This window comes from Bufo gargarizans, chromosome 8 (assembly GCF_014858855.1).
Source record: "Bufo gargarizans isolate SCDJY-AF-19 chromosome 8, ASM1485885v1, whole genome shotgun sequence".
NCBI lineage: Eukaryota > Metazoa > Chordata > Amphibia > Anura > Bufonidae > Bufo > Bufo gargarizans.
In genome coordinates this window covers 7,377,380-7,392,921 of record NC_058087.1, presented here as the reverse complement: position 1 = coordinate 7,392,921, position 15,542 = coordinate 7,377,380, and the positions used below count along the sequence as shown (strand labels likewise).

The following is a 15,542-nucleotide window of genomic DNA, read 5'->3' as shown; positions in this document are numbered from 1 at the left end:
AGAGTCTTGCCAAATAAGTGATCCCACACTCGGATATTCCGATGAGCTTTTTTCATTGCCATTCCTTGATTTGGGCCTCTCGCCAAGCCCGCTTAAAGAGGGACATGAGGAGATTGTGTCCACTGATGCCAAACTCTTGAGCATCCAGAGTTACAAGAAGATGACGGTGGGGAATGGCAATTAGTGTTTCATGAGGTGGATGAAGATGATGATGAGACATATTTGCCGATAAGTCAACAGCAATTAGTGTCTCAAAAGGATGATGATGAGGATGACACACAGTTGTCAATAAGTGAGGTTGTTGTTAGGTCAACAAGTCAGGAGGATGATCAGAGTGAGGAAAAGGAAGAGGAGGTGGTGGACGATGAAATCACTGACCCAACCTGGGTCCTCTTCCCCTGTGTTACGTGCTGACCAATACTGTGTCCAAGACGCAAGCCCGGATGCCTCCTGCCCTGTACCTGGACCTTTGCAAGCACCATCAGCTAGCACATCCACTTCTGTGTCCCAGCGCACCATACAGATGTCCATACCGCAGGCTTTAGAACGAAAGCGCAAATACCCAGCCACCCACCCAGAGCCATAGCACTAAATGTGCACCTTTCCAATTTGCTGGCCCTGGAAATGTTGCCATTTAGGTTTGTGGACACTGAGGCTTTCCGCAGCCTGATGGCAATGGCCGTCCCTCGGTACTTAGTCCCCAACCGCCACTATTCTTCCTGGGAGCGAGTCGTACCCTGGGATGGCACAGGTGCTACCGACGCCAAAGATTGCGGGCCCTACTTCCATCAGGATTTCCGCCACCACCTATATTAGTGGCTGCAACCTCCCCTTCTCCTCCTCCACCTCCTCCTCTACTTCTACCTCTAAATTCTCATCTTGCAGCACTAGTCAGCCATCAGTCAGTAGCTGGAAGCAGTGTAGCACTGCAGTGGGGAAGCGACAACAGGCCGTGCTGAAACTAATTTGCAGTGGCAGGGTATAAGGGACCAGACTAAGCTGTGGCTCTCGCCATTCAACCTACAATCAGGCATGGTTGTGTCTGATAATGGCCGTAACTTGGTGGCTGCTTTGGAGATCGTCAATCTCACACACATACCATGCTTAGCCCACATGTTCAACTTAGTGGTTCAGCGGTTTCTCAAAACCTACCCCAATTTTCCTGAGCTACTGGTGAAGGTGCGCCGCGTGTGTGCCCATTTCCGAAAGTCATCTACAGCTGCCACCGGTCTGGCAACGCTACAGAAGCCCGTGCAATTGCCAGCTCACTAACTGTTGTGCAACGTGAGCATGCTCTGGAACTCCACGTTCCACATGTTGGCCAGGCCTTGTGAGCAGCAGAGGGCAGTAGTGCAATACCAGCTGCAACATGGTCATCGCCTTTCCAGTCAGCTTCCGCTCTTCACAAGAGACGAGTGGGCAAGGATGTCTGACCTCTGCAAGGTTTTATGCAACTTTGAGGAATCAACACAGATGGTGAGCGACGATGCCGCTATTATCAGCGTGAAGTAAAAAGGAAAGAGCATCCCTCGGCGCAAGGAACCAACCGATAGCGGATGATGTATCTTCAAAAGGTATTTATTGCAAACACACAACGCGTTTCGGGGGAAAGAATCCCCTTCATCAGGTGAAAATATTGCATGAATATTGCTATTATCAGCGTAACCATCCCACTTCTGTGTCTACTCAAATGCTCACTGCTCACAATTAAGGTGGACGCTTTGCATGTGGAAGAGGTGGAAATGGGAAAAGACAGTACACAGGGTGATAGCCAGACCACCCTCCGTTCATCTTCTCAGCGCGAATTGGATGATGATGAGGAGGAGGAGGAGGAGGAGCAGGAGACGGTTACCTCCGCTACAGAGGGTAGTACCCAGAGCAGGTTTATTCCATCTGTTCAGCCTGGATGGGCCAAAGAGGAGGGAGAGGATGAGGAGATTGAGAGTCATCCTCTTGATAGGGACAGTGAAGTCTTGTCTGTTGGGACTCTGGCACACATGGCTGACTTTATGTTAGGCTGCCTTTCCCGTGACCCTCGCGTTATACGCATTTTGGCCAACATGATTACTGGTTGTTCATTCTCGACCCCCGCTACAAAGAGAAGGTCTCATCTCTCATTCCTGTGGTGGAGAGGACTAGTAAAATGGTGCAATACCAAAAGGTCCTTGTGGAAAAATTGCTTCAAAAGTTTCCTGCTGACAACGCTGGCAGCAGAGTACGTAGTTCCTTGGGCCACCGAGGAGGGGAGACGAGGGGAACACAGAGCAGTTCCAACAGAAGAAAGTCAACACTCTCCAAGGCCTGGGACAGTTTCATGGCACCCCGCCAGCAACCTCACCCTGATGCGTGGCTTAGTGTCACAAGGAGAGAAAAGTTTTGGAAGATGGTGAAGGAGTAGGTAGCAGACCATGTCAGCGTCCTCAATGATCCCTCTGTGCCTTACAACTATTGGGTATCAAAGCTGGACATGTGGCACAAATTGGCACTGTACGCCTTGGAGGTGCTGGCCTTCCCTGCCGCCAGCATTTTGTCAGAGCGGGTATTTAGTGCTGCTGGGGGCATAATAACTGATAAGCGCATCCGACTGTCAACTGAAAATGCTGACAGGTTGACTCTTATCAAAATGAACAAGGCATAGATTGCCCCTGACTTCTCTACTTCACCAGAGGAAAGCGGCTGAACATAAAGGCACTTTAAGGGCTCTTTCACACCTGCGTTCTTGTCTTCCGGCATAGAGTTCCGTCGTCGGGGCTCTATGCCGGAAGAATCCTGATCAGGATTATCCTAATGCATTCTGAATAGAGTGAAATCCGTTCAGGATGCATCAGGATGTCTTCAGTTCTGGAACGGAACGTCTTTTGGCCGGAGAAAATACCGCAACATGCTGCGCTTTTTGCTCCGGCCAAAAATCCTGAAGACTTGCCGCAAGGCCGGATCCGGAATGAATGCCCATTGAAAGGCATTGACCCGGATCCGGCCTTAAGCTAAACGTCGTTTCGGCGCATTGCCGGATCCGATGTTTAGCTTTTTTAGAGTGATTACCATGGCTGCCGGGACGCTAAAGTACTGGCAGCCATGGTAAAGTGCAGCATACTTACCGTCCGTGCGGCTCCCGGGGCGCTCCAGAGTGACGTCAGGGCGCCCCAAGCGCATGGATCACGTGATCACATGGCACGTCACCCATGCGCATGGGGCACTCTGACGTCACTCTGGAGCGCACCGTGAGCCGCGCGGACTGTAAGTATACCGCTCCCCCGCTCCTACTATGGCAACCAGGACTTTAATAGCGTCCTGGGTGCCATAGTAACACTGAAAGCATTTTGAAGACGGATCCGTCTTCAAATGCTTTCAGTACACTTGCGTTTTTCCGGATCCGGCGTGTAATTCCGGCAAGTGGAGTACACGCCGGATCCGGGCAACGCAAGTGTGAAAGAGGCCTAACTGGCTTTTATGGTGTATTGAATACACTGTATTCCCATGATCCCCTTCCACCACAAAATAGGGTATATAGTTCAATCTTCCTTTTCTCGTCCTCCTCCTCAATCATAACAACATGCTTATTAGGCTGCCCTCGCTCCAAATTTTTTAGAGGGTCAGCTCACTAGCAGACCCTCATCGATAATTTTTTCGATGGTCAGCTCAGCAGCAGGCCCTTGCCCATAATTGTTTCCATGGTCAGATCAGCAGCAGGCACTTGCCCCTAATGTTTTAGAGAGTCAGATCACCAGCAGACCCGCAACCATAATTTTTTCAATGGTCAGCTCAGCAGCAGGCCCTCAACCTTAATTTTTTCCATGGTCAGATCAGCAGCAGGCATTCGCCCCTAATGTTTTAGTGAGCCAGCTCGCCAGCAGACTTTCACCCCTAATGTTTTAGATGGTCAGCTAGGCAGCAGGCCCTCGCCTATAATTTATTAGATAGTCAGTTCGGCAGCAGGTACTCTTCCATAATGTTTTAGATGGTCAGCTAAGCAGCAGGCCCTCGCCCATAATGTTTTAGATGGTCAGCTCGGCAGCAGGCCCTCGCCCATAATGTTTTAGATGGTCAGCTCGGCAGCAGGTCCTCGCCCATAATGTTTTAGAGGGTCATCTCAGCAGCAGGCCTTCGTCCATAATGTTTTAGAGGGTCAGATCAGCAGCAGGCCCTTGCCCATAATGTATTAGACGGTAAGATCAGCAGCAGACACTCGCCCTTAATGTTTTAGAGAGTCAGCTCATCAGCAGACCCTCACCGTTAATGTTTTAGATGGTAGGATCATGAGCAGGCCCTCCCCTCTAATGTTTTAGAGGGTCACCAGCAGGCCCTTGCTCCTAATGTTTTTGAGGGTCACCAGCAGGCCATCAATCATAATTTTTTCAACGGTGTGTAAGATGCCCTCTTTTATCTGTAATAAAGAGTGTATTGGAGTGCCGATTCCTTGTAATTTTTGGCAGCCCTTTCACTTAATGAATAGGAGTGTAGGAGTCCCACTACCTGAACAATTGTACCACAATTTTTATGTGATATACAGGTTGTATTGGAGTGCCTCTTCCTTGTAATTTTTGGCAGCACTTGCACTTTATATACAAGTAAATATACAAGAAAGAATGTTTCCTAACAATTTTTCCTCTAAAATCGATTTTATCTTCGGTTCTGTGCATATTATTGTTAGTCTGTAAAATTGGCATACTACTCAGACAACATCATTCATAGCAGCGACCTGAGAGTCCAAGATGCATCCAGACATCCTCCCCATGGTTTGTTTTCATCAATTTCTGACCTTTTAATGATCAGGTTCTCCCATTGACTTCCATTGTGCTTGGGTGCTCGGTAGAGCACCAGAGCATCCCGAGGTGTTCTACTCGAGCACCCGAGCACTTTGGTGCTTGATCAACACTACTGGTAATAGAAAACATATAAGAAGCATAGTAACAAGATCTACTTTCTTTTTTTTTTCTCCAGAAATCAGGCATAAAATCTGAGTACATAGATTTGCATGGGGCTCAGATTGAGTGGACAAATGAGAAGTCCAGTCGGAAAAATGTGTTCCAGGTAAAAAAATGATTTTCTTCTTATTTTAAATGTGTGGTAATCCAGTATTACATATCAGATGTTCTTAATGTTATAGTCCTTAAAGGCTATGGACACCTTTGGTGGAAATTAATTTATTATTATTATTATTATTATTATTATTATTATTATTATTATTATTATTCCATTGTACTCATTTTGAGCTAAATCATTTTTTCAATTAGTTTTATTAAAAATGTTGAGCCACTATCATTGTACAGCCCTGAGATTCTCTAGTAGCAGGCTCTGTGTTTTTAGTGTGTTACATCAGGCAGCTCAGCTCTGATCTCTGATGTTATAAATAGTAATCATAGCTCAAGAATTATGTTATTGATAAGAATGTGCCAAAAATAAGTGTTTTTAAGCTAGTAGTAATTTAGAAAAAGGGTTATTAGATGACCAACACAAAGTAAAAGTGAAACTAGGATTCCCACAAGTACATATGCAGAAGTTAACCCTTCATGACAAAGCTGCTGAATATTTTTTTTAATAAAGACCAATTGAAAAAATCATTTTAAGCCCAAAACGGGTAAAATGCAATCATAAAAAAAAAAAATTGTATATAGTCTTTAAAGCAGTGGTCCATGATTTTACTGCTCATAGCCTATTCTCAGGATAGGCCATCAATATCTGATTGGGAAAGGTCCAACACCCTGCACCCCCACGATCAGTTGTGCCCAGGTAGCTTCAAAGTCAGAAATTAGTTCCGGAACTACCTGGCTCAATCCATTGCATTATACACTCACCTAAAGAATTATTAGGAACACCTTACTAATACAGTGTTGGACACCCTTTTGCCTTCAGAACTGCCTTAAATCTACGTGACATTGATTCAACATGGTGCTGATAGCATTCTTTAGAAATGTTGGCCCATATTGATAGGATAGCATCTTGCAGTTGATGGAGATTTGAGGGATGCACATCCAGGGCACGAAGCTCCCGTTCCACCACATCCCAAAGATGCTCTATTGGGTTGAGATCTGGTGACTGTTGGGGCCATTTTAGTACAGTGAACTCATTGTCATGTTCAAGAAACCAATTTGAAATGATTCGAGATTTGTGACATGGTGCATTATCCTGCTGGAAGTAGCCATCAGAGGATGGGTACATGGTGGTCATGAAGGGATGGACATTTAAAGTGTGCCCAGAAAACATCCTCCACACCATTACACCACCACCACCAGCCTGCACAGTGGTAACAAGGCATGATGGATACGAGTTCTCATTCTGTTTACGCCAAATTCGGACTCTACCATTTAAATGTCTCAACAGAAATTAAGACTCATTAGACCAGGCAACATTTTTCCAGTCTTCAACAGTCCAATTTTGGTGAGCTCGTGCAAATTGTAGCCTCTTTTTCCTATTTGTAGAGGAGATGAATGGTACCCGGTGGGGTCTTCTGCTGTTGTAGCCCATCCGCCTCAACGTTGTGCGTGTTGTGGCTTCACAAATGCTTTGCTGCATACCTCAGTTTTAACGAGTGGTTATTTCAGTCAACGTTGCTCTTCTATCAGCTTGAATCAGTCGGCCCATTCTCCTCTGACCTCTAGCATCAACAAGGCATTTTTGCCCACAGGACTGCCGCATACTGGATGTTTTTCCCTTTTCACACCATTCTTTGTAAACCCTAGAAATGGTTGTGCATGAAAATCCCAGTAACTGAGCAGATTGTGAAATACTCAGACCGGCCCGTCTGGCACCAACAACCATGCCACGCTCAAAATTGCTTAAATCACCTTTCTTTCCCATTCTGACATTCAGTTTGGAGTTCAGGAGATTGTCTTGACCAGGACCACAGCCCTACATGCATCGAAGCAACTGCCATGTGATTGGTTGACTAGATAATCGCATTAATGAGAAATAGAACAGGTGTTCCTAATAATTCTTTAGGTGAGTGTAGATTAAACGGACTGCCACAGCTCTGTTTCCATTCACTTCAGTGAGAGCAATGCAACAATAACCAGACCCATTGACTACACAGTGAACAGAGCTACTGCAGAACAACTGATCTGCGGAGGAGTAGAGCGTCGAACCGATAAGATATTGGTGTGTAATGTATACAGTCGATCATTAGATTGTTCTGTTTTTGCATCCAAAATTTTATATAATTTACAATAAGAAGTTGGTTTGCTCCCATGTATGCTATCACTAAGTGGTTCCTTTGAAATAAAAAATGATAAAGGCATATAAATTGCATAAAACATTTAAAAAATACATTACTTACCTGTTAAATGAACTCTATTGAGTGCACCCACCAATTTTTGCCTATTGATGTGCAGCTGTAATGTCATATCAGCACATATCTCATATCTTAGACCATTGATGGACTGTAGTGGTCATTTGTGCTGAAGTGATGCCCCTGCCGCAGCACAGTACACAAAGACCAGTGGGTGCACCATTGCACCTGTAATGGACTGGTGAGGGACTTAAGAGGTCATTAACAGGGGACTGATGGCCCCTATAACACTAATTCATTTCAGTAAAAAGACATTTCAGATGCATATTCTGCTCTTCAGTGGTGGCTGAAGGCATAACTGGACTATTTCTTAGGACTTTTCTGTTTCTATACGGTGGCGGTGTAGTGTTGGCAGGCACACTGAAGTGATGTAAACACGCTTGCTGTACCTAGCCGCCAGACAGGGTGAACCAGATGGTCAGTGAGAAATCTGCTCCATATTTCATAGGAATGTGGGCTAGGTTAGTTTTCATTTTGGAGACACTAAAAGGGCAGCATATTGTGTTGAGGGAACATAAGAAGGCATTTTTCTGTGTTGGAACACATAACGGGCATGATACTGTGTTGGGGGCATATAAGGGGGCAGTATACAGTGTTGGGATACATAAAGGGGCATTATACTGTGTTGGAAGGGGTGTCCTACTCTGTGGTGGCACATAAGGAAGGGGTGTAGGGGGTGGAGGACACATAAGAGGTCACCATATTAATGGTGTGATGGAGTAAAGTTTAACAGTGCTATAGGGCAGAGTTTTGCAGTGCTACAGGGCAGAGTTTAGCTGTGCCTCTTTTAGGGTAGGGGAAGGGATTTCCCACTTGGGATCACCCTCCATGAGACTCTTTCAGAGCCCCGTGTCTCTAATGTACAGTATTACATGAGTGACCATTCATTTGAATGGTCGACATGCAATACCACATACCTCCCATAGTGGCCACTGCAGTAAAAAGGCAGAGCTGCCCAAAACTTATTAGGTTGTTTACCAATAACAATAAATAAATAAATAAAAACTCAGAAAGATATAAGATATAGATGTAGAGATCCTCATCTTGATTCTTAATTCCAGTTATTTCCTGGTGTCAAGTAGAAAACGTGGGGGATGGGAAAGCAATGGAACTGGAGTGGTGGGGGGTTCATTTGGTGAGAATGACTTTACACTGGCTGGCCGACCTCCTTAACAGCTCACAGATCTGCGATAGTCAGTTCACCACCAACAGGTCCTCAGTAGTGTAAGGGTTCTCCAAATGGGCTGGCCCCCTTTAAAAAAAGGTTTGCCAAATTTACCCAAATCCACAGACTTGGGGATAACTAACTGATCTGTGGGGGTCTTACTACTGATTCACCTGAGAATGGAGGTCCCATTCCTCTGATCAGATGGAGCAGCAGCTTGTTCAATTTTCTATGGTACCACCGGAGATAGCTGAGTACAGACCTTGGCACATTCCTGCGGTTCGATAGAGAAGGAATGGATTGGTGGGGTGCATGCTCGACCTGCCGCTCCATCAGATCGAGTGAACCAGACCTCCATTCTCAGGATCAGGATCAATTAGTTATCTTCTATCCTGGGGGATGACTTGTACACTTGGCACAGCCCCTTTAAGTATCTAGCAATGCGAAATAATTGCTGTCTTCGCTAATTGGATCTTCATTGTTATTTTATGGCTGCCTTTTGCACATTATGACAATATTAATACAGTACGCGAAGAAACAAATAATCATTTGATGATCCCAAGAACAAAAAGGTCAAAGTAAACAGAGAACAATCTCCCTTCTGGTCCACGGAGCCCGTAGAATGATAATATGGAAGAGAAGCCTTGTGTTTTTTTTTTTTTTTTTCATTACCTCTGGTATAATGAAAGGCCACACAGTGAAACGAGGCAATAATTAGCCTGGCTGATGTGTTCTCTTAGAAATGTCAGTAAAAATTTCGTTGTTGAAATTAGCCTGAGTTTTCAATTTAAGACCATGAATTATTGATTGTATATGGAAAATGACCAACTGAATAATTTGGATAAGAGGAATCAGTGAAACGAAATTATACCTGTTAGCAATGTTTACATTTAAAATCCATTATATCGGAGGGGAAGATATTAATTATAGGCATATAATGAGACAGTGTGCAGGTGCTTAGGCCCGTATTATGTATTAGGGTCCATGGAGTTGTTGGTTTAATAATATGGAGGATGTATTGCTTATTATTTGCTGTTTAAATTAGCACGCGCAGAGAAATGTTAAGGTGAAGCGGAGAACAAGCGAATGAGAAATAGACAGAGGGAACAATTACTTTCCCTTTAAACGCAATTACAAGTCTGTTTGGTGCCGTCAAGTAGAGTTAGGGTTTTCCATCACGGGCAGCGCTGAAAGGGCGATTTATGGGAAGATCACATAGTGTTGAAACTTTTTTTTTTTTTTGCTAAGTGCACTTTGGTGTTTAGACTGAAATTTAAGACATGGAGGATTAAAAGGATTACAGTATAATCTTAAATAATCCTAACTGTCATTTACACAGAATTGGTGGTAGTAACGGAATAAAACCGCGTTAAGGACCGGCGCTCGGCTGATAAGGTTGTTGCTGTCCTGTGACTACCTCTTCGGAGAGTATGAAGTCATATAACTGGTTTTTCTTTCCGTCACTGTTTCATCTTCCATTTTTCTGATCCGTCAGAAGAACAGAAAAAAAAAACAGTAAAAAACATTTGCATATTATAAAAAGTCTTTTATTTCTGCGGATTGACAGAACATATGGAGATACCAGAGACATCATGGGACTCTGCTTACAAGTGCGGATGGACAGCATAAATTGGAAAACAACAATGGAAAATTCTTGATCACCTTATAATCAGGGCAACTATATTGCAAATAAGAGTTAACTAGAGCGGACAAACCCTTTAAAAGGGGAGCTTCAATTTCAATACCTCAAGTATCTGATACATTAAAATGTTTTTTCCTACAGAAAAATTAGCTTGGGTGGAGATGGCATGCAATATTTTTAACTCTCTGCAGGGACACATTATGTGTAATGCAAGGCACCAACCAAACAGACCAGTGAGGGTGAAGTAAAAGGGGTTTATTAACAAAATAAACAAATTCCAGGTAAGCTTCACTGGGCAAACATCAGGCAAACAAAAAACAAAGGAAAGCCAGGAGTAGTCCCGATCCGTGTATAAGTCTCTGTGCAACTTGCCAGGTAAACGGATGCATCACGGAAAGTCCCGGGTCCAGGGTCCCACTGGAACGGACGGAGTCCCAGCAAACTTCCGTCAGTAGCTAGCAGTACTGACCTGCACCTGGATAAGGAAGGATAACAGTGGGCACTGACCGACCTGGGAGGCCACCTTTTATGTGCCTGCTAACAAATCCCAGGGCGCCAAGTGTCCACTCCCCATAGGTCATGATCCTGCCCTACACCTGTGTACAAGGCTTTGGTCGGTCATTAGTCAATTAGACCAATGCCGGCCCCCTAATCTGTTTTGAACTTGCTGCCAGGTGCTATTTCCTTCGCTGGTCGGCAAAGCGTATAAGAAGCACGTACGTGCAACCACATATCCCCTTGCGAACCCGTTTTTAAACGTAAATGCAGATGCACGACAGGCTCTGCGAGAGTGCACGAGCGCGTCGACATGGACACCGGAATGGAATCCGCAACAGGCACTGGAGACAAGCTCGGCTGCAGCGTACTGCCACTAGCCCGGCCAAGCTGTCCCCGAAAGCCATGCAGTCTTCCCCTCCGGCGCACATGCAAACGCATCCCTGCGTTTGTTCGCAAAGGGGTTGGAGCTGGTGTATCAATGGATACACCCGTAACCTGTCCCACAGCTCCACGAGGACCCTTTTTGGTCACACCTGAGTGCGAGACAGGTGAGGATCTGTTATAATTACACTCAGCTGGAGAGAGCTTCCAAGAGAAGAATGCACAGGGATGTAACCTCTCAGGGACCCCAGAATACTGTGAAAGCACTACCCCAACACTTACCTCGGAGGCGTCAACCTCGAGGACAAAAGGTCGGGAAGTGTTTGGATGAGTAAGGATTGGCGCAGTGCAAAAGGCCTGCTTTAGTGTTTCAAAGGCTCTGTCTACCTCTCTCGTCCACTTTGAAGGATTAGCTCCCTTCTTAGTAAGGTTAGTGAAAGGTACCACTTTCTCTGACAAATTCTTAATAAACTTGTGGTAGAAGTTGGCAAAGCCTAAGAAACGCTGCAGTCCCTTCAGATCCTTAGGCCGAGGCCAATCCAAGACAGCAGAAAGTTTGGATGGATCCATAGCCAGTCCCCTTTCTGAGATAATGTACCACAGAAAAAGCAATTCCGTTACCTCAAACAGACACTTCTCTAGTTTTGCAAAGAGGTGGTTCTCCGTCAGTTTCTGGAAAACCTGACACACGTGTCTCCGATGAGACACCAGATCCGATGAGTAGATTAGTATGTCGTCTAAACAGACAACAACAAATCTACCTAAGAAATCCCTGAGGACATCATTAATGAACTCCTGGAAGACCGCAGGAGCATTACAGAGACCAAAAGGCATAACGAGATGCTCATGATGCCCGTCCCTGGTGTTGAATGCGGTCTTCCATTCATCCCCTTGCTAACGCGTACCAAGTTATATGCACCACTCAAATCGAGTTTGGTGAAGATCCGGGCCCCTGCCACCTGAGAAAACAAACCGTCAATCAGAGTCAGAGGGTACCGGTTCTTCACCATAATCCGATAAAGGGTGCGAAAGTCGATGCAGGGTCTCAAGCCTCCATCCTTTTTCTCCATGAAAAATAACCTGGCTCCAGCGGGGGAAGTGGATGGACGAATGAAACCCTTCTCGAGATTCTCTTTAATATAATCACGCTGGGCTGGAATCTCGGGCCCAGTGAGATTATATAGATGTCCCCGGGTGGCATAGTACCTGGCAACAGATCTATGGGACAATCATATGACCTATGGGGAGGTAACACATCAGCCCCTGTGGACTGAACACGTCCTGGAAGTGATGGTAATACTGGGGAAATGTACTTAATATTTCCGTGGAGGCTAGTGGCAATTCAGGGCATATGCACCGAGTAAGGCATTCAGCACTTCACCGGCAAATCTGACCTGAGCGCCAGTCCACAATCGGATTATGTAGTCTCAACCAACGGAGACCCAAAATCATAGGAGTGGATGGCATGTCCAGGACAAAAAGGCTTAAGGTCTCCTGATGATCAGCCCCTACTGTTACCTGCATCCCGGGCGTCATCCACACGGCGCGACCATCCTGGAGAGGAAATCGATCAATAGCGGTTACCGACAGGGTGGTCTTTGGTTGGATAAGCGGGATACCAAGTCGATGCACCAAGACTGAGTCCATAAAATTCCCTGCTGCTCCAGAATCAATCAGGGCAGAAAACACATGGACTTTGTCTTGCTACTGTAGTAAAATGGGTAAAATCACTCGAGTTGGAGGAGGGATAATAGCACCTAGGATTTTCTCCTCTATGCCCCCTAGGTACATTTGTTTCCCGCCGACAGGAGGGGACAGGACTTAACGAGATGTCCTGTTTTTCCACAAAAAACAGGCACAGGCCTTTTTGTTGGCAACGAGATCGTTCCACTTATGTAAGATGGGAGGACCCAACCTCCATTGGATCTTCTGCCAGCTTGGTGGCCCCTGGATTTTGCCGTGAAAGTGTAAAGCTAGTCGACCGTTCTACCCGCCTCTCTCGGATCCGTCTGTCAGCATCGATTGCCTGGGAGATGGCCATCTCCAATGAGACGGGATTGGGTAAGGCTAAAAGAAGATCCCGGACTGCATCAGAAAGTCCCAGCCGGAAACGATGGCGGAGGGCTGCGTCGCCCCAGGTGGCGTATTCTTTGGCAGGGCGGCGACCTTGCTGAATATGGTTCTCGGCAGTACGGGTACGATCTGGGTCATCGTAGATAACGGTCATGGCCTCAAAGAAAGCTTCGACTGACAAATAGGCAGCGTGGTCCTGGGGTAAATGAAACGCCCAACATTGGGGACCTACACGCCGCAAGGACATTATGATCCCAATCCTCTGTCTGATATTGCTGGAAGCTATCGCCCGCAACTGGAAATATAAAAGACAGGAGTCCCTAAAGTTTAGGAATTCCTGTCTATCTCCTGTGAAGGAGTCAGGCAGAGGAATCTTCGGCTCCACTTGGTGTCTTGCGATCGTGATGGGTAACGTGGAAGCGAACCTCCCCCATCACATTAGACAATTTCTTCTGGATTTGAGCTGCAGCGACTGACTGCACGTTCGGGCGTCGTTGGGTTAACAGATTAGCTGCTCTTGTTAACTCAGTAAGCTGCTGCTGGATTCTTTCCATGGCAACAGTTTTTTGGGCCAACTGTTCCGTAATGCAAGGCACCAACGAAACAGACCAGTGAGGGTGAAGTAAAAGGGGTTTATTAACAAAATAAACAAAGTCCAGGTAAACAAAAAACAAAGGAAAGCAAGGAGTAGTCCCGATCCGTGCATAAGTCTCTGTGCAACTCGCCAGGTAAACGGATGCGTCACGGAAAGTCCCGGATCCAGGGTCCCACTGGAACGGATGGAGTCCCAGCAAACTTCCGTCAGTAGCTAGCAGTACTGACCTGCACCTGGATAAGGAAGGATAACAGTGGGCACTGACCGACCTGGGAGGCCACCTTATATGTGCCTGCTAACAAATCCCAGGGCGCCAAGTGTCCACTCCCCATAGGTCATGATCCTGCCCTACACCTGTGTACAAAACTTTGGTCGGTCATTAGTCAATTAGCCCAATGCCGGCCCCCTAATCTGCTTTGAACTTGCGGCCAGGTGCTATTCCCTTCGCTGGTTGGCGAAGCGCATAAGAATCACGTACGCACAACCGTGTATCCCCTTGCGAACCCATTTTCAAACGTAAATGTGGATGCACGACAGGCTCTGTGAGAGTGTGCGAGCGCGTCCACGTGGACACCGGAATGGAATCCGCAACAGGCACCGGAGACAAGCTTGGTTGCAGCGTACTGCCACTAGCCCGGCCAAGCTGTCCCCGAAAGCCATGCGGTCTTCCCCTCCAGCGCACATGCAAACGCATCCCCACGTTGGTTCAATTGAGTATGGTGTATCAACGGAGACACGCGTAACCTATCCCGCAGCTCCACGAGGACCCTTTTTTGGTCACACCGGAGGGCGAGACAGGTGAGGATCTTACATTAGGTAGGATAAGCAACTGCCAATGTGAAAGCAGTTTCCTTTCTGTACATTAGTTTGCTTGCATACACTTCGTTAGTCTTTCACCTTCCCTGGTCCACATCAATTCCAATCTTTCTCCCTCTGGTACCTGTACATATAATGTCTAGTAACCTATCTAGTCTGTCTCCTTCCCCTTCTGGCAGCGGTAAATTTAGTTTCCAGTAAATACCCTAGTCAGTCTCATTCCCCATATGGCAATCATAAATACAGCCCCTAGTAAGTTCTCTGGCAGATAACTAATGATTGTTCAATGAAGTCTGGACCTCTTACTTGCTTCCTCACAAGCTTATTCTCAGAAGCAGCCTTCTCAGCTTCACAGAATATTGCTGTGATACTGCATCGGCTCTGGCCCTTTCCTGACCAGGGGTAAAAGTAATTTGTATAGGTTGCTATTCAATGATCAGAAGATCACTGCACCCAGAATAGGCATCCAGCAACGGGGAGAAAGACTGAGCATGGCCGTCCACCAGTAGACAACCTAGCAGATGGATGCGCACGTTGCTATACAGTTTGAACACTAGGTGGCAGCAAATACCATAACTTCACTTGATCACTTTTTTGGGGCATCTACAAGGGCAATATTGTTAGCTGTCACAATTTGATAAATAGATAAAAATTAAAAGGTGGGTGAACCGCAATACGAATAAGGGGCCCATATACTGTTCTTGAAGTACTTCCGCTCCAACCGATGCCTTTTATGACAGATGCATAAAAACCTATAATAAGAATATTTGTAGATTATCTACATTTAATAAGATCTTCCGTAATATGCTCTGCATGCAATCAAGTGTAGCCAAAAACCAATGAAGGAAGCCTCCGTGTTCCTTCTTAGTACAGCCATTGTAACATCTGTGACCTGATTAGCATAAAATAACCTAGATGTGCAATCTTTCATGCTTCCTGAGCCTTACAAAGCCATGGCCGTTGCACATCAACTTCCTTACAATGGATTTTTATTTTTTTTGCCTACTTGGACTTGTCTCAGCTGTTTGCCTTTCTGAATTCAATATATTTGACAGGTCACCAGGGAAGATCCCAGCATTGTATCTGA

General features: G+C 45.9%; 1 protein-coding gene across 1 annotated transcript in view; it reads left to right on the top strand.

Moving 5' to 3' along the window:
• ARHGAP15 (Rho GTPase activating protein 15) overlaps positions 1-15,542 on the top strand; it is a 779,285-nt gene that overhangs the window by 142,028 nt on the left and 621,715 nt on the right. The window contains exon 7 of the mRNA XM_044304411.1: positions 4,942-5,031. Coding sequence (XP_044160346.1) covers positions 4,942-5,031 — 90 coding nt within the window. The remainder of the gene's footprint in view (positions 1-4,941; positions 5,032-15,542) is intronic.